Below are 24,592 nucleotides of genomic sequence, written 5' to 3'. Positions count from 1 at the left end.
AGTTAAATTATTATTACTTCTATTTGAAATCTTTCATATAAATTAATTAATGGTGTATAATAAACACGTGTATTTTTTATAAGTGTAGATTCCTATTTTTTAAAGTGACCTATCAGCAACCTGCTCTTCATCTGTGCTAAGTCAGCTGCCTTCTCCACTCATCAAATTCAACCATGTCACAAAACAATACAGCTCAGATGGTGTCTTTGTGCAGGGTCAAAGAGGAACTTTGGCCAGTCAAAGTGAACATAGATCCTGTCCTGCGCCACAGCTATGTGCTGAGAACACCACTTTTTAATGTTTCAGACGCTTCCCCTCGGCTCACTCAGGAAGGTGGATCGGACATGCACTCCTCTCCTCGTTTCCTGTTTTTGGGGCACTATTAGTCCAATTGCAATTCAAAAACTTGAGACTTCACTCAGTTCTTCTGCACATCTAGGAGATGGTTGGTGAAGTTTGCAACCTTAAAAACTACACTAAAACAAACATAAATAAATACATTATTATTATTATAATTATTTAAAATGATCAGAATTATCATTTTAGTTTAAGACTTCATATGCAAGCTTGTAGGAAAGCATGACACTTAATTCTGAGGCAAACTTTACATTCAGATAGCTGTCATAATTTAGTAAATAGATTTAGGTAATTTCTCAGTTCTTATCCCTAGACAATGCAAAAACTAAAATCTGTATGGAAAAGCAGCCTTCTGTTCTTCCATGCAGGAAGCTGAGTAAGTGAAATCTTTGACACATACCATAAACTAACTCTTGTGTACAACTCTTACAACTGATATTGCCAGCCAAATAAGTTTTATAGAAAACAAAGAAAATCTCAAATGACAAATCAGACATGTGAATGATTCCTGAATGATGACATCAGTCACACCGCAAATGCTCAAATGTGTGAGTGATATGCCCTAAATAATCATTATTCCCATTTAAAAGATTCACATATCAGTAATAAAACTAAATGAAAAAAAAAAAAAAGCCTTGGTTGTTAATATATGGCACATTGAGCTGAAAGTCCATCAACTGTCCATCAAGTCCATCATCAGTCCATCAGTGTTGCCCTGAGATAACTGATAGCCGTTTCATTTGTGTAGTTTTGGAGTCTACACAATTCCTTAAAAAAAAAGAAAAAAGAGACTGCATTGACCTTTGTTAGTTTTCTCATCTCTTTTAAACCCTTTCTCCGTTTGGCAAGCTCTTATACTGTATGTCAGCAGTGTCCGTAGAGGAAGGGTAGTGAGGAAGGAAGGATGAACGAACAGAGAGCTTCATTTTTTTACTGGCTTTCATAATGTTCCATGGTTCAATGCAAAGGAAATCTGCACATTTCTATGAAGGCTAAATGCAGGCCTATGTAAACTGCCATTTTAATAAATCTTTCAGGAGAGATTACCTTATTAATTAAAAAAAAAAAAGTTCAATTCAAGGTTAATCAATCAGTGGTATTAGCATTGTTATAAAGGTCAAGACAAGGTGCGCGGTACCTGTGGGAGGCGCTCGAGTCTCCGCCAGTGTGGCACACGGTAGCGAGCGAGCAGTTTGAGGAGGAGGAGGACCGCCTGTCTGGAGAGTATGAGTGGTTTGGGTTTTACACTCATTCAAACTGTCCACGGCGCTCATCAGCATTAATTTGAGTTTGTTATCAGTTTTTCAGGTGTGGAGTTCAAGAATGCATCATTGCGGTAAGTTACAAAGGCTCTTGCGCGGCATCCCCTAGTGTTACCTGTGGCGTTTTGATAGTTGACTGTCATTTCAGAATGTGTTGGTATTTTACTTGATGGCATTATAAAGGAAACGTTTCAATGAGATTTTTTTTTTTTTTTTAATGAAATGACTTGACATGATTACAGGTGATTTTGAATTTGACCACGTGTCATTTAAGAGCGTCAACTTTTTATATTTTTAACAAGTGAATTCTTTAAAAAGGAAAAGAAATGATTTTTTTTTTTTTTTTAAGAAGATACATACATGCATACATACATACACTGAATACACACAATTATATGCTACATTTTAGTAGGCTAAATTATATTAGAAATAATAATTATTATAATACATATTAGTGTAGCCTAGTAAGCCTAACATACATTTTCTCAGGTATTGAAAAAGATGTGCTTTGATTACAGAATGTCACAACCAGGAAAAATTTCAATCATGTTATAAATTGCCTTTCCAAGCCTCTTTTCTTTTTACATTACGTGCTAATCAGCTATTAGGCTATTAATGTATTGGATATGTTGTGCATTGGCTAATGGGTAACTTGCATGCTTGTGATACTGCTGAGGTGGAATTTTGCCTCTGTTTATGAACACCCGGCCTCAACTGTTGCTGAATCCTCTGTTTTAATGAAACTTAACTGTTGTGACTTTTGGGTTCATTTAAGTTACTGAACAGCCAGGGCCATGAGACCAGTCCTCATTTGAGTATAAACAAGAAATTATAGGAATTTAAGTGTGTTCTGGTTTAAACAGAAGAATATCCCAGTCTCAGATATATGGACCTCACAAATTCTCATAACAGTCAGGAGGAAGTTCTAAATTAAAAAAAAAAAAGTTAGAATTCAGAGATGTCATTTTCTGAGCTTGTGTGTTCCTCCATCTTGTGTCTTATTTGGCTCATCTGGGTTAATGTGTAGATGGTCACAAGATTGTGTCTCTGAATATTCTCAGTTACTCAGGCGATCACAGAATTTCTGAAGCATCTGGGCATTCAGATGGAAAAATGTGTCCAAATTCTCTTGACTTATCAATGACATTTATGACTTTAATTGGGAAACTAAACAAAATCTACGAATTGGCTGGCAGAAGAAAGTTCTGTTTATTCTGGCAGAATTCATGCCCTTCATAACCCATGTTTAAAAGTAACTTTTATACCTGCACTTTCACAGCAAAAAAAAAAAAAAAAAAAAGTGTGAACTTTATCACCATTTTATTATGTGCTTGTGTGAGACAGCATGCAGATTACCTGCTTGGGTGCTTGTAAAGCAGAAAACACTCATGATTGTGTGTCATCTTGCACAATAATCTTCATTTCGTTTACCACTCTTTTATGGTTGCTGTATTACAGGCTATTTTGCACTATATGACCCTGGATAAGCAGTAATGAGAATTATCTTACAGTCATTCTGCCACTGTTTTCCGCTCCTGATAATCAAAACTCAGCTGATAAACTGTTCATATCTCTACCTCTGTCAGCTGTTTAGTGTCATAAAACATTACTCCTCTACCAGTTAAGAGTTTTGTCATATTACTCTTGAAATGTACTTTATTTGCCAATCTAATTTTTCGGCATTCTCATTTATAGTGTGTACATAAAAATGTGTATTTCATCCCTAAGGCATGATAGTGGTTATTATTATTATTATTTTTTTTGCTGCTGTTAAAGGTTAAAAAGATGCTCATGGTCATATGACCTAATAACACTTTGGGTTAGTTATAAAACCTTAATGCTTTCATGATGGCAATTTTCTTTTCTTTTTTTCAAATTTTCTTTCAATTTTCTCTATTTTGTCATCTTGTCACTGCTTTGGGCTCCTGCTGCATTATGATTATGTAAACTCATAAGCTTGCGCTAAATATTGGTCATGACAAATTCATGTAAGATAAGGAACAGATAATCTGAGTGCATCAGACAGATTTTCTTCTCAAATGTAAACCGGGAAAAATAATTCTGCCCCAAAACCAGTGCTGAAATGAGAACATTTGGGTAATACTGAGAATCATGGGATTGGAGACATGTTTTTAGGGCTGATGAGCAGCTGGAAAAGGATTAACAGGATTTAATTGCTCAACCTTTGGTCTGCCCACCTTTGCTCTCTTGCTTTCTTTTCCCTCTTTCTGCTGAAAAATACGCAGCTAAACATTATTGGCTGCTCATAAGGTATGTCTTTCAGACCATTTTATCTTCCTTCGTTGAATGAGACACCATTTAATTTTAACTGATTGATATCTGTGGAGATGTTTATCCATCTGTTGGGTGATTTTGTATGAGTGGTGTGACTCTGTATCTTATGGTTGAGATGAGCAGCCTTTCCTTTAGTCTCTGAAATTAGTTCATGATGTTTACTTCATTATCCATTTTGTTTCTAAAGGTGATGTATTTTGGTTTGTTGATTGAAAGTAGGCTACTTTATTGGTCCTATGTTTAAATAAGGGAATTTGTTCAAATGTGTAGTTTAGGCATAGAAATGAAGTGAGGGATTACTTTGTGAATTTGTTTTCCTGTATAATCCTGTATTTCAGGAATGGGGAAAACTGATTTGGCTTTTTTTTTTTTTGCTTACGAAGCAGGAAGTGTTTTTTTTTGCTTATGCCGTTTCCTCTCCTTCCTCTGCCTTTGTCACTAACAGAATCTATGGCCAAAGTTAAATTAGTTGGCAGAGTTTTAAGTTTCTTGATGTGTATGTGATGCCTTCTGAATTAAAACGATTTAGTTGCTTGTAGATGTAGACACATGGTTCTTGTTAAATATGAAAACTAAGCAAAAAACAACAACTGTTCCTGTGACTAAGCATCATGAATAAAATAAATCCTGGCCACATCATATTTCAATGTTCTCAACGATCAATTTCATTTGCTAATCTTTTTTCTTTTTTGGGGGTCCAGGCGCAGTGCTGAGAATGTGTGCTTGCTGAATATCCTACCTCCGTCTGTCCCCTTGTTTTTTTTTTTTTGTCTCTCGGCCTGGTTTTGTTCCATCTTTCGCTTCCATTCTTCTGTAACGAAGCACCCATCATGTCGCAACCACCTGATGCTGAGCCAATTACTGTGGTACCAGCAGAACCAGCATCAACCACTGAGCCAACATCTGCAACAACACCCACTGCACCTGTGATCAGAACTTCATTCTGGAGGGAAAGGAGAAAAGGTACAGTCTGGCCGCCTCTTATTTAAAAAAAAAAAGTTTAAATGCGGTTGATGTTGTCTACAACAAACGTATGTGTGTATGTGTATGCTTATCCTGTTCCTCCACAGTCCCAGAGAAGACAGACGAGTTCCTGCTCGCCAGGTTTCAGGGTGATGGAGTGAGATATAAAGCCAAGCTTATTGGCGTGGATGATGTCCCAGAAGCAAGAGGGGATAAAATGTGTCAGGATTCCATGATGAAACTAAAGGTGCATATTCAAGATGGCTTTATTTCTGTTGTTTAGATCCAAGTCCTTTAGATCTTACAGTGTATTTTTGATGATATTTAATAGTAGCAGGGTTGGGTGTGCACAGTGTGACGACAGAATATTATTATATTCTGTTAATGGTCCAGTTATTGTTGGAAGGAACTGTACTTGGCTTTTGTTTATGTACAGGGCATGGCAATAGCTGCTCGTTCTCAAGGCAAGCACAAGCAAAGAATATGGGTGAACATCTCTCTAACAGGAATCAAAATTGTTGATGAGAGAACTGGGGTGAGTAGTTTTGTGGATACTTAAGTTAATTTGTGAAATTAATTACTGCCTTGTCATGTCATAAAAATCTCCAGTCACTTTATAGCATGCTCTGTCATATCTCCCACTCTCTCTCACTCAGGTGATTGAGCATGAACATGTGGTGAATAAGATTTCTTTCATTGCTCGTGATGTCACTGATAACCGGGCCTTTGGATATGTTTGCGGGGCAGAGGGACAGCACCAGTTTTTTGCTGTTAAAACATCTCAGCAGGTCAGTGTTCGTTCTTCAAACGCAAAATTCATTATAAAATGCATACATGTATAAATAAAAATGTTAATGTATGTTGTGGGTTTGTCTGAACAATGGAGGGCGACATTTGAAACCTGGGGTAAAGAGTTATTAATTTGCCGTTCTTTTTGGTGTCATTTACAAAAGACACAATAAAAAAAATTACAATGTGAATGGAGTATGTTACCCACAGTGTAAGCAGAGCACTCATGTATTCTTCTGTTGTTGAATCCTCTCTTACAGGCTGAGTCTCTGGTTATTGATTTGAAGGATCTGTTTCAACTAATCTACAATATGAAGAAGAAAGAGCAGGAGGCTGCACTGAAGGTGATGTGACTATAATTTACTTTAAAAGGAATTTATTAGTTAAAATACTTTATGTAGAGTTTAAAATGAGGAACGAGTTTGGTATTACTGTACATATTTCATGCAGGAAGATTGTAGGCTTGCCTAGATTTTTTTTTTATTTTTTTTTTAATACATAACAGCTCTCAATAGTTGACTGCTTTTCAAATTGAATATGCAGATTTTTATAAACTGTGAAAGGTTTTGAAAAAACATGTCTTCATAAACATTTTTAACCGGTTTTACTATTGTTAGATTATTTTTTTTTTGACTGAAACCTTGACTACTTTGCAGGGTGAAGGAAATGGCACTGTGATTGAGGTGGGTGTAAACCATTTTTGGGCAATATTTTATTTTAATGTAATCTTTCATTCATGTCTTAAAGGGTTAGTTCACCCAAAAATGATAATTCTGTCACTAATTACTTGCCCTCATGACGTTCCAAACCCATAAGACCTTCGTTCATCTTTGTAAAACTTAATGAAGATATTTTTGATAATCTAAGAGCTTTCTGTCCCTCCATCGACAGCAACGTCACAGTAACTTTCAAGGCCCAGAAAGGTAGTAAAAACATAACTACATTATTCAACAATCTCATCTCTTCTCATCATATCGTTGGCTCACTATTGCCCGACGCTGGTCAGCATCACACGCATCACACACATGGCCAGCGCCAATTAGTGAGCCTACATTCTGATGTAGAACCCTACGTGAACAGAGTAGGAGAATAACGTGGAAGAGATTATTCAACAATGTTGTTATTTTTGTTTTTTTTTGTGCACAAAAATTATTCTCGTCGCTTAATAATAAGGTTGAACCACTGTAGTTACATGGACTATTTTAACTATGTTTTTATGACCTTTCTGGGCCTTGAAAGTAGCAATGATTTTGCTGTCAATGAGGGTACAGAAAGCTCTCAGATTTCATCGATTATCTTAATCTGTGTACTGAAGATGAACGAAGGTCTTGCGGGTTTGGAACAACATGAGAGTGAGTAATTAATGACAGAATTTTCATTTTTGGGTGAACTAACCCTTTAATGTTTTGTCATCAGAATGGTGGTGATGTTTTACTCACCCTGGATGGCCAAGAAAATGCTATAAAAGTAAGTGCTTGCAACTTCATAGAAAATGGCTATTTCATACAAATTAGATAATTTAATAACCTTGGAATCCTCAGAAAATAACCTAGAGGTGCCATGTTTTGTGTGTTATTCTCAGACCGTAGAGCAGATGGACCTGTTTGGCAATATGTCCACTCCACCTGACATTCACTCTCCTACGGTAATGACCCTACAGTATACAATTTGCAGTGGATCTGCTGTTGACATGTTTTAAGTGGTTTATTAAATAATTAATTTTAGAAATATACCCAGACTTTAGAATGAGCAAAGAGTTTGCCTCGATACATGTGTCTAGATTTCTTGTCTTTTATTTCTTCCCTAGACCTAATTTTCTGTCCTTTTTAGTTCTTAACATACTAAAGTCTTTGCCAGTATCTTCTGTTAACATCTACCAAAGTCATCCATCAGCCCTCTTTTCTCATTTAAGGGTCTCAAGCATTTGCTTTTTCATGACCAAATCCTTTTTCACTGCTAAAAATGCTTTTGGGAAAGTCCCATTGGCCAGTAGATGGCACCCAAACCCATAAAATGGGAAAAGAGCCTTTAATTACTGGTGTTTAAGATGCTTCCTATGGAAACTTTCATGTTATATGATGCTATAACTACCTTACTATTTTCTTTCAGTACGTTTCATAGTCTACCCCACCATCTTTTTTTTTCTTCTTCTAAAACCAGCCTGAGAGTGTTCTGCTGCTTGACTTTGCTGTTGTGATTGGCAATCAAGAAAATCCTTTCATCTGCTACCCATCTCCTCTCTGCAATAAATCAGATGACAAACCGGTTTCATTCACATCAGATCTTTTCCCGTCTCCTAGTTCTGATCCCTTCAGTGATGATCCCTTTTCTCCCGTGAATGATTTCACACAATCAGATTCCATGTTTTCTTCTAACAAGTCAGATCTTTCTAGTTTCCTCTTAAATGGGCCAGACTTGCAGCAAAGCCTGAGTAAAGACTCCTCTTCACACAGTCAGCAGTTTAATGGACTGTCCAGGGCCCAGTTGTCCCATGAAAGTCAAAATGCACAATTAAAGCAGCTTCCTTTAAGCGAACTGAACCGTGACTGCAATTCCCTCTTTAGCCAGAATCCTTTGAGTACCTCAATGAACAACCCATCTATTTTAAATGGGATATCCAAATCAGGTCCTCCTCTCTTGTGTAATGAATCAAGTGAATCAAGTAAATCAGTGACATTGTTTGAAACCATCACGCCACCTTCTGTTCAAAATGGAGGCTTGATGGTCCTTTGCCCCCCACCCCAAAGTTTGAGGTCTGGATGCATGCGGAGGAGAGGCAAGGTGAACATGTGGCAAGAGAAACCCCCTACAAAGCTCTCTGTCTGTATTACTTCACATACCATTGATGAGAGAAACTATAAGGACAGTGCTGTATCGCATAAATGCCATTTAGATGTAATCAATATTTTAAAAAAGTATGCATCTTGTATTTAAATGTAAAGATGTTCACGTTGTCTAAATGCATTGAGGCTTGAGAAAGAATGGATGTTTAAATGATTGATTTTAAAAAGTCCTTGTAGTCTCTCATACAACTCACATCAATAGTTGGATTTATGGTTTAGGGGGAGGTTTTTTCTTTTCTTTTTCTTTTTTGGCACGTTGGAAAAATTGGATGGAAACTGTCACATTATTAACTTGTGTTGAGGTACATGGCATTGTTGTCCATGTGTGTCTTAAATTGATTATATCCTTTTTGCTGATAAGGAAAGCTACCAAGTTTTATGCTAATTGACTGGTCCTTTTTCTCTACTCAACTGTAGAAGCTAGATGCATCCATACAAAATGGTTAATTTTAAAGTTGTTGTTGTTTTTTCAAACATAATGCAATTGTGGATGTACACAACAATGTCATGAGAATCCTTGAAAGCAATACTATGACTAACTGCATGCTTTGTGCCTTAGTTTAATTGTGCAGGGGAAAAATGTGTTCAAGTAAGCCATCTACAGATATACTGTGTATCAAACTTAGCTGCCTTATTCCACGTATCTCTTTTTGAATTTTTCATGTCATTTGGCACTGTAATTTTGTTTAATTGCAGAGTACTAAAAATGATTTTAAACAACATTGTTCTTCCACAGTCACCTGGAAATGACATGTTTGGAGCTGAACTCTTTGCTCCACCAACCCAGGAGTCTCAGTCCTCGAATCAGAATTCATCCATTCCAGCGGACTTGTTCAACACCACACCTTCTTCCACCATCAATGCTCTTGGTATAATGCATGCTTCACTAGTATAACTGAGTTGGCTGATCTCATAATTAAATTTGTTTTTTTACTTGTTTTTTTTTTTTCTATCCTGTATGAAGACCTGTTTATACTGTGTGAGGGGAAAACTTTCAAGTGTGATATTATGGAGACAATGGTTTTAAAACTAAATATGCATTTATGGTGTAAATTAATATACAGTAGGAGCATGATTGAGATTTAATTTTTTGATGTTTATTTGTATTTTTCTCTGTAGGTTCATTGTCTCTGGGCCCTACTTCTGTTACTCAAACTCCTGGGACAGCTCCATCTCCATGGGGTCAAACACCCACAATGTTTCCTCCTCAGAGTGGTTTTCCTCAAGTAACGGTTCCAGGGCAACCAAATCCTTTTCCTCAACCATCTGCTTTTGGAGGCCTGCCTGCACCTGCATGGGGGCAGCAAGGAGCTTTGCCTTTCGGCCCATCAGCTGCCTCACAAGCCTGGGGTCAACCGGCAACCGCAGCACCTGTTGGGGCCTGGCCCACCGCTGGTTCTGCGGCCAGTCCTTTCCAAGCAAACCAATTTGCTCCCATGATGCCTCCTAATTCAATAATGGGTGGTATGCAGCAGGGTGCAGTTGTTCCTCCTCGCCCTCCACCACGTCCTCCGGTGAAAGAACCCCAAGTGGTCAAAAGTGCCTTTACAGCTTTGGACCCCTTTGGGGAGAAAGAGAAGAAGACTGGAAAAGACATGTTCAAAAATTTCCAGATGGTTAAGCCCCAGAAAGCAGAACAAGAACCTGGTCCAAACACCAATGGCTCATTTGACCAGTACTTTTCCAGTAAGGTTGGCCTGGCTCAGGAGGTGGCAGATCATGATGACTTTGACATAAACCAAATCTCCGTTAACTCAAATGGTACACATTTAATTATTAGCTGCTATTTGTGATTTTAAGACATGCAGCATAGCGATTTTGGTAGTTTTTATCATTAGTTCCCCATCTTGTGTCCAGGGACTTCCAAACTTGCTCCCCAGCAGTCTCCAGCAACTGTTGCTGGTCTGACCCCGATCCCAGCCGCAGGGCTTTTGGATGCTGCCTTCACTCCTAATCTAGTCCCTGCAGGCTCAAACCTTTTTGATGACACTTTTGGAACTAACCCTTTTGGAGCACCACCTATGAATACAGTATGTGCAGGTTTCCTTTGTTTTTTTAAAGTTTATAATGTTAAACACTGACACACTTGACCATGTGTTTATACTGTGTTTTTGGAATTGCAAATTTGTTAATTTAAAAAATATGTATATGTGTTTTTGTTTTTTTCATTTATTTATTTTGTGTATGAGTTTCGTTGTCTTTTTTAAAAATATTTTTCACAGAGCACTCCAGCCACTCAGACTGCTGCCCTTGCAGATGCCTTTGGGGACCCGTTTGGGGGAAATCCTTTTGCCTGAGAAACTTTAGCACTGCTCTGGTACACAACTATAAATATTTCTTAATGTTTGGCTATATATAAATCACATTTCTCAGAGATTTCAAATGGCATGTTATGTCAATGCATTGCAAGGCTTTGTTTTATTAACATAAATGCCCTGAAATAATTCGCTGTTCATATTTATTTCAGTACACTCCCACTGATCCAGTGCTGTTGAGCCAGAGAAACACACGCACTGTAGAGTTGCTATCAGCATTCTACTACATTGAAAAGAAATGTGCTCATGAAAACATTTTTCTTGTATTCTGTTTGCATTCCCACTGTATATCTGATGTAACCTCACTTTCTGTGCCTTTCTAACTGAACACAGATCAGCCCATTCAACCCATTTCAATTTCAAGTCACTCATGAAATAAGATGCACAGTGAAGTAGTTGAAGTAGGGTTCTTCTGTAGAGTGTAATGGAGAAAGAGAGAGAATAAAAGATGATCATGTTTGTGTAATTGATTTTTCTCTATGCAATTATCCTGAGCATTTATGACGACGTAAATATGCTTAATTTCATTAAAGAAAGTGAATGAATATCTGGCTTTTTGTTTTCCCCCTGTGTTAAAACACTTAAAGTACAGTTTAGCTTCTTGCTTAATTTAGCATCAGGAAGGAGAATCTGAGCAATTATCAGTGTTAATGTATAATAGTATATCTGACTCTAAATGTTGTTTACAGGACTGACAGGAATCCTCTAGAACTTTAAAGACTAAGTACATACTATTGTACAACAGTGTTCGTTACCATGGTAAAAGAAAAAGCACTAAGATGTGACCAGACTACAGAGGCCATTAATGAAACAACTTTATTGCCAGTGTGCCTGTTGTCATGTGCCAAGAATTTGCCATTACCCCTTTAGTTCTATGAATACAGACAGGATGGCATCATTCTGTGTATGTCAGATTGTAACAGAGGTGAAAGATTTGCCAAGCCTCTTTGTTGACTTTTGGAACTGGATAATTTGGGATGAATGTTTAATTGACGAGAACAGTATAAAAGAAGTGTGTGACAACTTTCTGTAGCTTTTCGCAAGTCTGCATATCAGATTTACTTTTGCTATATCAGAATAAGATATTCAAAGCTCCAAAACGAAGTGTTTAGAAATTAAGTTTAAAGATGCCTCGTCCTTTGTTTCACCGTAATGGTTGCTGGGACCCTCTTCAGGAGGGAACACAAAAAAATCTTTTCAACCAAAACACCGACCTCCCCTGTTTCCTTGAGCCTGATGAGGTTAGCTGGATAGATTCAGCCAGGAAAAGATTAGGGACATCGACCTGGCCAGGATCTATGCGTTTACCTCTCTTCAGCTCTTTGTGCATGGAGATTCCTCCTAAATCATGTCTTGGACGTGAAGGACGGGATTCTGAATCTGTGTGTGAACAAATGAAAGGACAGCAAAACTGGAAAGTCTGTCTAGATGTCAGTCCATTTTCTCCAGAGGAGATAAGCATCAAAACCAAGGAGGGATATTTGGAGATAATGGGTATGATGACCTTGATATGTCTGTCTTTGGTCTATTTATAATGCACTGCATATTTGTTACATGCTAAAACGTTGAACTATGATTTACGACATTTTTTTGGTGAAACATTTTTACACTAAAAAAACCGAGTAAATTTTAAAGCTGCGAAATCAATGAAATATACTGTATGAATTGAGTAAATGTAAGTAAAAAAATTAAGTAAATCTGAGTAACTGCATCTGGTACACTGGTAACAAATAAAATTGAGTAGAACTAATTTAAGATTTAAACATTTAAAAACCAATATGTATGAGTAATATTAACTGTTTTTATTAATGAGTAGCCTAATGTTAACATTTTTTATTTCCTCTAAACCTTTGTAAAATAGTATTCCATACAACCACTAGTAGGCTATGACATTGGCCTTATATTGTCGATGAGTATCAATACAGCATATTTTACACTGTTTTGTATACAATATTGCCTACATTTAAACTAATTTAACAAACATTTTAGAAGTAAAAATTAAACATTTAAACATTCAGGTAGCCTAATTCAAGTGCAATCAACCAATCTGTTATCCAATTTCCACCGGATCAGGGCTGGTTCTCGTGCCGGAGACGGACTCGTGCTCTGCGGGTGAACTTCTAACTTCAGACCACCGTCCTGCGTTTAACTCAAAGCCGAAAGATACTGTGAGCAATTGACTCCATAACCTGCCAAAAACAAACAGTGCACAGTTCTGAGGATGTTTTATCATCCAAATGAATTATTCATTATGATTAGGAGGAATAAAGTGGTGTATGCAAAGGAGTTTTAATCACGCGAAAAGACAGGCTCGTTTATGTGTCACATTACGCCTCTGTATGTTGTTTTGCATTAAATAAGTAAGTTAAGCAATAAGGTACGAGAGGCTGTGCTATATTGTGAATAAGTAACGGCTGAAGGGCGTTGTTAGGCACGACTTCGCGTCGTGCCTAACAACGCCCTTCAGCCGTTACTTATTCACGATTCAGCACTTGCCTCGAGTACCTTATTGCTTTTATAAAACGGTTACCACACAATTTTAAAGTAAAAATGTATTAGTGCAACTTTCATGAAGTTAAATCAATAAAAGCATTCATTCCGCTAGAAAAAAATAGTCCCTGACCGTGAACAACAACGTTCCAATGTGTAATATGCATGAAAGCTCAAATAAAAACAACAAACCGTTCTCAAACTTTGTCTCATTCTTTTTATTTTTTACAACACAATATTTGTGAAATATTTGTGGAATATATTTCCACATATATTGATAGATAACAGTTATGTCTTTAATCTATTTTATTAATGTTATTAATTTAGTTGATAAATTGCTGCCTTTTTATTGTTGTTTATTTAAATTTATTTAACAGTTTATTGTGAACGCATTAAAGTCCCCATGAAATCAAAATTGACCCTATTTACTTTGTTAGCGCATATTACTAGTCTTGTGGTGAACAATTAATCCGTGCAAGAAAATATTTAAAAAAAATTTTTTTTTACCATGGTAATCTTTAATCAAAATCTGAAAATGCCCCTCCCCTCTGCATTGGAGGACCTTCTCTGATGACGTAGGTTTGAGGAATTGGTTTGGGCAACGCTTAACCACTCCCCTCAAACCGTTAGTCTGTAATGAGCAGAGATGGAGAGGAGGAGCGCTAGAGTAAAACCCTGCCCTCTGTTCAATATTCCGTTTCACTGGGAAATACGTCACAACACTGGAGAAAAGTCGTTTGCAACTTCCGGTTCACGGGGACTTTAAATATTTGTCTCATTTCAATCGGCTCCACTGTGGTGATATTTAACGCGGTTCTCTTTAGTTGGGGCTCAGCACTGCCAGCAATGTTTTCTGTTGCAGCAAGAATGTTGCTCCAGTGCTTTCTTTGTTTTAAAGGGATAGTTCACTTTGAAATTAATTTTTTATGTTTTAGCTTACCTCAAGGGCATCCAAGATGTAGGTGTCTTTGTTTCCGCAGTAGTTTCAATTTTGATATTTTTAGGTCAAACCGTTCTTGTCTGTCAGTCAGTCATATAATGCAGGTCGATGGACACTGTCTCAAAACACAAGCACAGAGTCCAAATTAAAACAATTCCCCATCGTCCAAATGAAACAATTCCCCATCATAAGTACACATTGATGGCCTAAGACACGAAACGAGCGGTTTGTGTGAGAAAACGAACAGTATTTATATCGTTGTTATCTCTTGAAAACAGCACACGTCTAAATGATCTGACGGCGCGGGCGGGTATAGATGTATACATAGATGTCGCCTTGGCTACGCAGTTCATTGGAACGAAACCGTAGCCAAGGCGACATCTATGTATACATCTATACCCGCCCGCGCCGTCAGATCATTTGGACGTGTGCTGTGTTACAAGAGGTAAAAACGATATAAATACTGTTCATTTTCTCACACAAACCGCTCGTTTCGTGTCTTAGGCCATCAATGTGTACTTACGATGGGGAATTGTTTAATTTGGACGATGGGGAATTGTTTTAATTTGGACTCTGTGCTTGTGTTTTGATACAGTGACCATCGACCTGCATTATATGACTGACAGACAAGAACGGTTTGACCTAAAAATATCAAAATTGAAACTACTGCGGAAAAAAAGACACCTACATCTTGGACGCCCTTGAGGTAAGCTAAAACATACCAACATTTATTTTCAAAGTGAACTATCCCTTTAAGTTTGGCCTCCAGTAGCTCTGTAGTGAACTTTCACACTTATATCCACTCACAGACATAATTTCCCTCGATTCGAGACCAGCATCGGACAATCTCTGCACCATGGTGCTGCGAAGGCAGTGATTTGTGTAAACCTTGGAGGTGCCTGCTGCTTTACAAATTCTCGGCAACATTGTTGCGAGGTATTTCACACCCATAGGCTCTCTTGTGTACCTGCAACAGTCAAAAACGAGAAAAAACTTTAACACAACAAGATTTAACACAAATTATAAATAGCTAATATGATTTATGTGCCGCTGCGTGATCTACGTACCAACACATTTAGAGCGGTTTTGCTTTTTGGGGTGAAGGTTAAAAGCAGGGGGGTTAGATGGCAGAAGAGAAAAGTACTTCTCTAGAGAGGCAACGGGACAAAGCGGGTTCCCAGTTTGTTGGAACATGAAGCCACACCTGCTCTCCTTATTTCTGTCATGTGGGTTCTTATGTTTTTTTGTGTCTTCATTGAAGCTCATTGTGACATAACGTTACTTTAGACCATTTTCGTTTGTTAAAATGCGGAATGAGTCTGGAATGAGTTCTCGGTTCCCCTCTTTTCCTCTACGTCCGAAGTGTAACTGCACGTCAAACCAGACTTTGTTTACGAGTCCTTCAGGTGTGTTGGGATTAAGCGCATCGGACAGTTTTATGGCGCTGAAATCTTTAGTAGAAATTGGTGTGTGATGCTCCGTTTTATCACGACCCTCTCTTCTCATTGTCTTTACGACTCCAACGAAAACATTATTGGATGAGGTGAATTCGCTCTCTCATCAGACACCAGGACAAACTCAAAGGGGGATCATTCAGGAATCTGTTCAGACCCGCACGTAACGCTACATAGCTACTGATCCCATATTTTTCGCCTTTGGAGCTTCTGACAGTTCCGTAGAAGTCACGGAGAAGTGTGTTGAGCTCCGTCTTGGTGATTTGTTTAAAATCAATGCTGCGACCCTTTTCACTACACCAGTCACCAATGCATTTCACTGCCCATTGGTATTTTTTTCATTACGAGTCTTCTCGAATGTATCAATGTTACATTTCAGCACTTCAGCATGACGGTTCAAATTTGTAGAAGTCTCTCCAAATTGTTCCTCAAACCACTCATCCATCGTCATGCCACCTAGTAAATCGAAATTTATTCGAAACATTTTAGCCTTTTTAATTCGTACGTTTTTTTTCTGTTTATGTTGATACGTGTGGTTGCTAAGGGTGTTGCTAAGGGTGTTGCTAAGGGTGTTGCTAAGGGCGCAGTGATAAATAGAACCGTTGGGTGAAGCGGTTATAGCTGTGTGTTATCAGAGCCCGTCTACATTCTCTGGTTTTATCGTGAATAAAGCACAGCTATTGACCAATCAGAATCAAGGATTGGAACTACCCGTTTTATAAAATGATTTAAAGCACAGTAATGATTTTATAGATAAAATAAAACATACACAAACCTGAATTTCACAGAGGAAATGCACCAATTCTGCGACGCTGAGAAGAGAACTGTTCTGGGGTGAGAATTCAAACAGCCCGCGCTCACTCAACCTTCGAGTTGTCATCACGTCAGAGGGTGGGGGAGGGGTGCATTGTTTTAATTGAGTAAACTTACTCAATTTCTTAAGAGTGTGTTAAATATGAATAATATTGATTTGAATTAAGTAATATTTTTGTTTCTTGAAACAGATCAGTTTAATTCTCCACTCTCAAATATTTTGATAGAAATTTCACAAATATATTAAATGTATTATAAATAAATAATTGGTTAGTCAAATACTAAATTCTTTTAGTGAAAAAAAAATAAATATAACTGTAAATTTTAAATAAAATTAACTATTGAATTTTTAGTCAATTATTTTGGTATGTTTAACTCAAACAATCAAGAAAACGATCAGAGATTTTAATAAAGTTAAATATTAGGCTACTGTAATATTTACGAAGCCACAGAATTATTTTTTAGCATGTACTAAAAATAGCACATACAACAACCACATTCTGCAAATCACATTTCATTCAGATGGCATAGGCATGTTCTTTTAATATCTGTTTTCATTCATAGGTAATCACGAGGAAAGGCATGATAATCACAGATTGATCTCAAGAAGCTTTACAAGAAAATACAAGTAAGGGAGCTTTTGTTTTATTTATTTTGTTGTTGATTTGTGTTCTCATGCTAACTCATACTGTATTTTAAAATGAAAAGAACTACAACAATTATTTCTCCAAGCTGAACCTAACCGGAAATTATGCTGTTTTTAATACTGTGTTTTTGCATCACATAATTCAGCTTTACATGATGTAGGGTGTTACTCCATCATTGCTCATGGCTGGTTTCATTTCCCTTGTGTAATTCATTAGGCTTCCAGCTGACTTAGACCTAAAACTGATCAAGTCCATGCTGTCTCGAGATGGTATTCTCTCAGTTGAGGTCCCATTACCTGGCTCTAACACCAGTCTTCCTGGAGAGACTGTCATCCCTATTCACATGATGGACAAGCAGTTGCCTGCAAAGTAGTAACTTAGTTACTGGTTCATATGCCCAATAAAAGTATTGAATGTGTTTTCCTAACCTTTTGTTTTTGATGGTTAACCAAGTATTTGTAAATACTGGTGTTGCAAGATAATATTTATCATATTTTGAACCATTACCAAATGACAAACATTACTGTGTGTGCAGACAGTAACTGGCTAAATAGATAAGTTACTTTGGTTTAAATGATTGACCATTATGCAATACATAATTTGTGCTTCATATGAATTCTTCCAAGATCATCAATCCTATTACCAGTACTGACAGACTAAAGAGAGATCAGACCAGTTCACTCTTTTTCAGGCTGGAATAAAAATGTTTGAAAAGGGTTTCATACTGAGGCTGGTGTCATATGCCAGGACAATCTGTTTGATTTTGAGAGACCATTTTACTAAATGTGTAACAATAAAACAATACAATCATGTAAATATATTTAACAAGAGGACACTGAAATGGTGATCTCTAAACAATAATTAGGTTAGCATAACTAAATCTCAGCATCATGCAGCCGAGTAGAGCTTCATGTCACATCCTATAGATGGTGCTATTTAAAGTCATAGAGTTCACACCAGATTCTGTGTACTGAACTTCCCACAAGCACACTGCTTGTGCAGCAGGTCGTGGCAGTTGTGAAACCCAAAGCCTTCCTTCTTTGGTCCTTCATGGAGATGATCAAAAGTACGGAGAGAGGTTTCTTCTTACCGCTACAGTTGTACCTTGACTATTTTTGGATGTGTTCCATAGCTTTCATCACATTGGTCAGGAGCAGTAATCAAGTGACATGTCTCAGTTACACTATTCATGGTAAAAACAGCAACATGTTCCCAAATGTATATTTGGGAAAATGTATATAAGTATTTTGTTCTGTTATCTTTGTATGATTCAAATATTTCTCTAACATGAGTTGGCCAGAGGATGTGTCATCTGTTACTTATAGAATGGAGTGCCAATTCAGCATCCATAAAATGACTAAATACTTTAAAATAGCCAGATGTATGTTGCAGATGTCCACATGCTATAAATCTGTAGAAGAGCTCCATTGGCAACGTTTACCATATGATGGTTTTCCTGAGTTTCTTGATTTCTGACTATGAATTTTATTTTGAAATGATTCCAAAGAGTTAACTAAAGACTTTAATGTTCATTAGGTTGTATTAGACTCTGACCTGGATATAGTGTGTAAGTGTGCAAAGAACACACATAATTTATCTCTATCCATATCTAGCAGAATTTAATTTGTTGCTTAAGGCACAAACAACTTCCGCTAAGTCATTCCTACAAGTTAGGGATCAGTATGTGCGCATATAGATTTTACACAATCAAATGTCAATATATGTTAAAAATCAATTAGCGTAATCAGCTATTAAAAACTTTTCTAAAAGTTTTTTTTCTAATTTTTTTTTAAGAAATGTATCTATTTCTTGCATCAATAAGTCAATTAAGACCAATGAATGTGCCATCAGTTGTATTATACAGAGTCTGAGCCTATTAAAATGTTTATGATGACTGTTGTTAGTACATGCCAGATTAAATTGTGGGTTGGAACTAAGCCTGTAAATATACACCAAAACACCGCGGCATGTGGAACTGCCACTTGGCACCGTCATTTAACTTACTGAGTGCACACATGGTGGACATGCCAAAAATACAGCACAGGGAATCTCCAATTACATTACAAGCCTTAAGCTATTCAGGAGGAAGGATGGTGTTGAAATAGTGAGAAGGTCATCAGTGGCCACTCTCCACTGTCTGTGGAATGAACGTGTAATGAGCAAATTAAGATTTACGGCTCAATAAATGTTTCATTTGTCAACATCTTCACATTTCAATGTTACATGCACAACATAAATGTGTGAGCATAAAGGAACACTTTTGCTCAGGAATACATCTGTTATTCACATTTAGCGTTTTCTGATGTATTGAAGAAGCTTCACCTAGTATACATCTTAAGTATGTAAAAAAAAAAAAAAAAAAAAGATCTTGAATGTTGGTCTTGGAAAATGAATCTTGTTTTTTCCAAAGATTGTTAAAAACATTATATAAAGTATGAGGAGACTGATGGTTTCAGGGCAGAAATTCAAATAATTGCAATTCAATATTTTTTCATGATCACCATTGGAAGTAATTAAAAAAGTTTTACTTTACAGAATGTGCATGTAATGCTGTAAAAGTTTTATTTTGGTTGCCTTTTAATTTGATTGTCTATCTTGGCTTGTATCTCTTTTACTCACTTGCCTAACCTACTAAAAGCCATGTATGCTAAGAATGTACAGGCTCAGTGCTACACTCATTTGCCCTGCTGTAAAAAAAATTCCGTGCTGTGGCAAATGTTATGCTAGTGTTGATGTCTGTTCTTGAGTGAATGATGTTTTTGATTGAATGTTTGAGGTGATATTGCAATATTGTTAATATCTAATCAAGGCCGTAACCAGGGTTTGAAAATTAGTGAGGTCCGAGGTGAGGTGCAGGGCCGGATTAAGAATTCAGAGGCCCCTGGGCACAATCAATGTCTTGTAGGCCCCCCCTTAGGCAGGCCTAATGTATAGTTTGTCCAAGGACATTTTAATTTTGCATTAAGAGTTTTAGTTTACTGACTTAAAAGGAACTTTGTTGTACTATGCTGGAGTAAAGTTCATAAATGATAGATCTTTCCCATATAGGATTTTGTAAAACTATGTTGGGTAAACCTCTGTCCCTCTAGGGGGGTTCGGGGGCATGCTCCCCCGCAAGAAAATTTTGTACATTTTAAGGTTAAATGCATCAATCTGGTGCTCTTTGAGAGCTCAAAATTAAGAGCTTCAACGGGCTTCAACCCATGAACTGTGCACAAATAAAAAACATTGACTTGTACTTGGACATTAAAGGGGGCTCAAACATATTTTTTAGTTATGATATGGAGTTTCAGTCTACATTACATTATAACTGGTGTTTTAGTATGCCAAACAATTAGTATAATAATATAATAATGATTTCTATAATTATTCCTATGACATAAAATCCATATAGCCTAATAAATGAAAATGAATATTTCAAAAGTATATTTTACATTACACTATAGGAAAATTACAATACTTTTGTCCTAATGTCTTCACTTGCAAGAAATAAACCCTTTGATCGCGTGAGCAAAGTGCGCACTTTTCTTTAAATCACGCAGCACAAACATAATGCCTATATAGGATACTTAAAGTCTTGTGCTGTTTTATAAAGCACAAAACCATATCACGGTTTCGATATTAGTTCGTTGGCAAAATATAACGCTAGAGACCTTTATGTTAGGCTATACATTTTACATCTCATGTGTATTGGGAAAAGGGAGAAGAGGGAGAAGAGCGAGTTCGGCAAAAGGCGGATTCGAACTCGAGTCGAACGCGTCAAAAGCTACTTAGTTTCAAGCACCTCACGCACGCCCAACGACCCGTGCAACTGTAGCTATTTAGTTGTGGGTGCCTTTTTTGCTAAAAAGACAGGCACTTAGTGCAAATTATACGCGCCATTATCGGAAATGTAAAAGAAAAAAAAGTTTATTGGCACTTTTTGGTCATTTCATGACTTTCAAATTGACATCAACTACGATGCTGTTGCATCATGCTTGTAGTTTCTTTTGCGCTTTATTTATAAATTATAATAAAGTGACATAAAGCGCTCTGCCGCATTTTTTACAGTCTATGCTCACAACACGCTCTCAAGCCCCGTTCACTGATCTACCTTCTCGCAGCGACATAAATTGCAAACACACATATGACGCGGTTTAAACGGCTAATTAATCATTCAGAGAGCTTGAAATTTTATTTTTGAATATAAAAAAATGACCGAGGTCCGGACCTCGGTGACCTCATAGCTGGCTACGGCCATGTATCTAATATATCACATGTGAAGCATGATTGTTGACACTTTAGACAAACTTAATGTATTTTTCCATTATATAACAATATATCAACTAAAAAACAATTTCTCAAACATTTTAAGCAAAATATTTCAAAAAATGGTTTAACATGATTAACATGGGTGGGGGGGGGGGTACATACAGTACACTGTATAGTGCAATACATACATTGTTATACTGATAATTGTTGATGAATGTAACATGCTTCCAGTTTGACAGAGGCTTCTGATGTTTGAACATTAAAGGGGTGGTTTTCTAACTTTAGTTTTTGTGTGTATGTAGTAATGTAGCTGTTTGAGCATAAACAACAAAGTTACAACGCTCAAAGTTCTAAGCAAAGGAATATATTAGCTTTTAAAGAAATAGTTTTTTTAAGGACTACAACAAATGCAGTCCATGTTGAGAAGAGGAAGAGTTGTTGTAGTAGAGCACATTTGTGAGTCTGCTCAAGCTGTTGCATCCGTCTTTTCACTTTTGGCTGTTGCATTCTACATGTTGACTTCTTCTTGAGTCTCTTCATCATTGTCCGACTCCAGTTTAAACATAAAAGGCAGAACAGTTTCTGACCTCTTGAAGCTCCGCCCTCTGTGCCGGGAGCAGCAGCTCATTTGCATTTAAAGGGTAACCAACTGTAAAGTGTTCATGTAGGTGTCATGATGCACACTTTTTAGATAGTTGATATTAAAATAAATATGAGCTCATGTGGTACTGAAAAAATAACAATATGTAGGCCTACACATGATTTGACAGTTTATTTTATTAAATATAAAAAATCTCAAAGTGTGCATCATGTCTGGCACCTACATGAACACTTTACAATTGGTTTTATGACTGTAAGTCATTCTCTTCAAATGCTATTGAAGTTAGAAAAGTGTGTACCGATGTAGTATGTAACTTTCGAGACGGTCCCTAAATGTGCGACTATCCAGTGTCAGGTGAACTTATGCCAGTATATCAGTGGGAAATGCTTAGCGTGAAACTTTGCGCGTTACGTTCATATTCTAGTCCATCTGCTTGCCTGTAGCCTATTAATATAGCCTACATCCACAATAAGGTGGGAGTTTGGTCTTTTATATCACTGTATTTTGTCCATTGAATTACTTTGAGTGGCCTGAGACTGCAGGGGAATCCTGGAGAGTGACATATTGAGGGAATCCCCAGTTCTGCAGCACAGCGCCGCAATATAAAGTTAAAAAAACTAAACAACCGAGAGAAATATATGTCTACTACCTCAGATTTAACGTTTGATTTGTACATCAGCATCGGGGAATAACATAATCTCGGTCACGACAGAGAAAGCTGTGCAAACCTTGTACAAAAGTATCAGTGAAGACTTTAATGTAAACACAGCTTTTGTGTCTTTATCAGCTTTTCCATTATGATAATCATCACAATTCATCGCCCTGATAATAATCACAAATAGCCTACTGCTTTCTCAATTTCTGTAATTCAACGAATGAATGAGTCTCTCACCCGTTGCTCTAGTCTTCTTCGTCAACAGCCACTTGCACCCCCTGCTGGTGATGGCCGACTAACAGCTATGGAGATCATCAATCGGCAATCTACTGATATTCCTGCCGTTCCCGGATGTCAAATGTTGAATTTTCTGTCGAATTTGAACCATTGAATTTGTGGAAGTGAATTTGTAAAGCGAAATAAAATGGACCGAAAATTGCCGGTTGAATATTATAGGTTGTATTTTTAAACAGAATGAACATTTTGGAAGTGAAATCTGAAAGGTTATTAAGGATTATTGAATTTTTAATAATGAAAACGTGTGAAATGTTTTGAATTGAAATATCCACAGCTTAAATATACAACCATGTTGAATTTCAGCCCATAAAAATGCAAGCCCTGAAAATACAATGCATTAAAATGCAAGCAGGGTTAATGCAAAGCATATTTATTTACTACAGAGTAGTGCAATTCAACAAGCTTTTTTTTTTTTAAAAAAAACATTTGTAATTATTTTACTTCCATACTTATTTTACATCTTGTAAAAAGGGGCATTATACCACCCCTTTAAGTCTAACATTTTCCAACATTTTCTCCAGGTAACAAAAACAACAAACCCACATTTGACACTACCAATTGCGAAATCACTGTCAACATCTCTAGGTCTCTCTCTCATTTAAAAAGATCACAACAGAATTCATATTGAGACTAGTCCTGAACATATAATGCCCATACCTATTTCTATAATTTCTTAAGAGGTTTTCTAATTACAAATACTTCTCTTGAAGTCAGAAAAATCCATTATCCAGTAGAGATGCTGCTGCTGCATAGTGATGACAAAGCCAAGCAGCTCAACATAATTCTCCTTGACATTAACGGTTACATTCAATAAGAACTAATCCATGTGTGACTAATCCAGTCTTGGTTTCAGAGTCACTGATGTATCATAATACATCCGTTGACATTACATGCATCTTCAATGTAGTGTTGAATGTCATCATAACTTATCAGTTATATCAATGCAATTGATGTATCAAACAAAAGTATCAGATGTATCAAATTTTTTCTCTAAGACAAAAAATAATAATAATAGTAAAAAAAAAATTGCAAACATATATTTACGTTCTGGAAAAAAAATATTAACCAGTACAGTTATTTCCATCTTCAGAATGTTTGTCAGTGCCAAATGTTTCACCTGATTAACTCCTTGACTCCCATTTGTGTCATATTAGATATTAGTTATCCATATTTAACTTCTGCTTGGCTAGCAGAACAAATCCAATATAAGGCGGTACATGGACAAGCCCTGAGGACTGTTGAGGAGACAGCAGAGTTTTTGATTGTGGTGAGAACACTACTTTCTTCAAGCATTACTGTTTGAAATTAGTTGTTACAAATACACTTACTATAGTTGATGATTAGAGAAAATAGGAAAGGGTGACTATTGAATATTCTGGATGTTTGCATGCAAGATGTTTGATAATTAAATTAGAGGAAAATGTAGAACAGAAAGGTCACATCAATTTTAAATCTATTACAGGGCTGCTGGAAAAATTTCACCAGTGGGAAGAGAAAAAGGTAAAGTTCATCCATATTTATCTTGGTAATAATGAAACATTTCTCATTTGTAAGCCATGGATAGTTAATTTATTTAATTATTTTTTTTCGTCATGTAGTAGTGCAATTGCAATGTCATAA

At 36.8% G+C, this 24,592-nt stretch overlaps 2 protein-coding genes across 10 annotated transcripts; both read left to right on the top strand.

The window, feature by feature from the left end:
• Positions 1–1,211: 1,211 nt before the first annotated feature.
• Positions 1,212–11,845, top strand: dab2 (DAB adaptor protein 2). 9 transcript variants are annotated; one of them, XM_081366334.1, is made up of 16 exons: positions 1,494–1,581; positions 1,658–1,693; positions 4,616–4,877; positions 4,985–5,124; positions 5,314–5,412; positions 5,534–5,665; positions 5,927–6,010; positions 6,323–6,349; positions 7,083–7,133; positions 7,249–7,311; positions 7,827–8,447; positions 9,246–9,378; positions 9,629–10,270; positions 10,367–10,539; positions 10,732–10,826; positions 10,977–11,506. In XM_081366334.1, the coding sequence occupies exons 3-15, from the start codon at positions 4,745–4,747 to the stop codon at positions 10,804–10,806; spliced, it is 2,373 nt and encodes a 790-aa protein (XP_081222460.1). In that variant the 5' UTR covers positions 1,494–1,581; positions 1,658–1,693; positions 4,616–4,744; the 3' UTR covers positions 10,807–10,826; positions 10,977–11,506. The 9 variants fall into 9 exon arrangements, with proteins under 9 accessions (XP_081222465.1, XP_081222463.1, XP_081222464.1 ...); XM_081366336.1 differs by having other exon boundaries at positions 1,553–1,581; positions 4,791–4,877; XM_081366339.1 differs by lacking the exon at positions 7,827–8,447 and having other exon boundaries at positions 1,212–1,581; positions 10,977–11,845.
• Positions 11,846–11,951: 106 nt separating this feature from the next.
• Positions 11,952–17,541, top strand: hspb15 (heat shock protein, alpha-crystallin-related, b15; the record flags this gene model as incomplete). The annotated part of the gene is made up of 3 exons (XM_081365174.1): positions 11,952–12,318; positions 17,086–17,149; positions 17,385–17,541. The coding sequence occupies 3 exons, from the start codon at positions 11,952–11,954 to the stop codon at positions 17,539–17,541; spliced, it is 588 nt and encodes a 195-aa protein (XP_081221300.1).
• Between the last annotated feature and the right edge of the window lie 7,051 nt (positions 17,542–24,592).

Source organism: Scardinius erythrophthalmus, assembly GCF_964197995.2.
Source record: "Scardinius erythrophthalmus genome assembly, chromosome: 5".
NCBI classification, from domain to species: domain Eukaryota; kingdom Metazoa; phylum Chordata; class Actinopteri; order Cypriniformes; family Leuciscidae; genus Scardinius; species Scardinius erythrophthalmus.
The sequence above is the reverse complement of the archived record's forward strand: the minus strand, read 5'-3'. Positions and strand labels throughout refer to the sequence as shown.

Bases quoted from the DNA above. Each gene is read 5' to 3' on its own strand.
- dab2 (XM_081366334.1), top strand. From the start codon at position 4,745: ATGTCGCAACCACCTGATGCTGAGCCAATTACTGTGGTACCAGCAGAA. The intron at 4,878-4,984 runs GTACAGTCTGGC...GTTCCTCCACAG, and splicing joins CTGGAGGGAAAGGAGAAAAG to TCCCAGAGAAGACAGACGAG. The intron at 5,413-5,533 runs GTGAGTAGTTTT...TCTCTCACTCAG, and splicing joins TTGTTGATGAGAGAACTGGG to GTGATTGAGCATGAACATGT.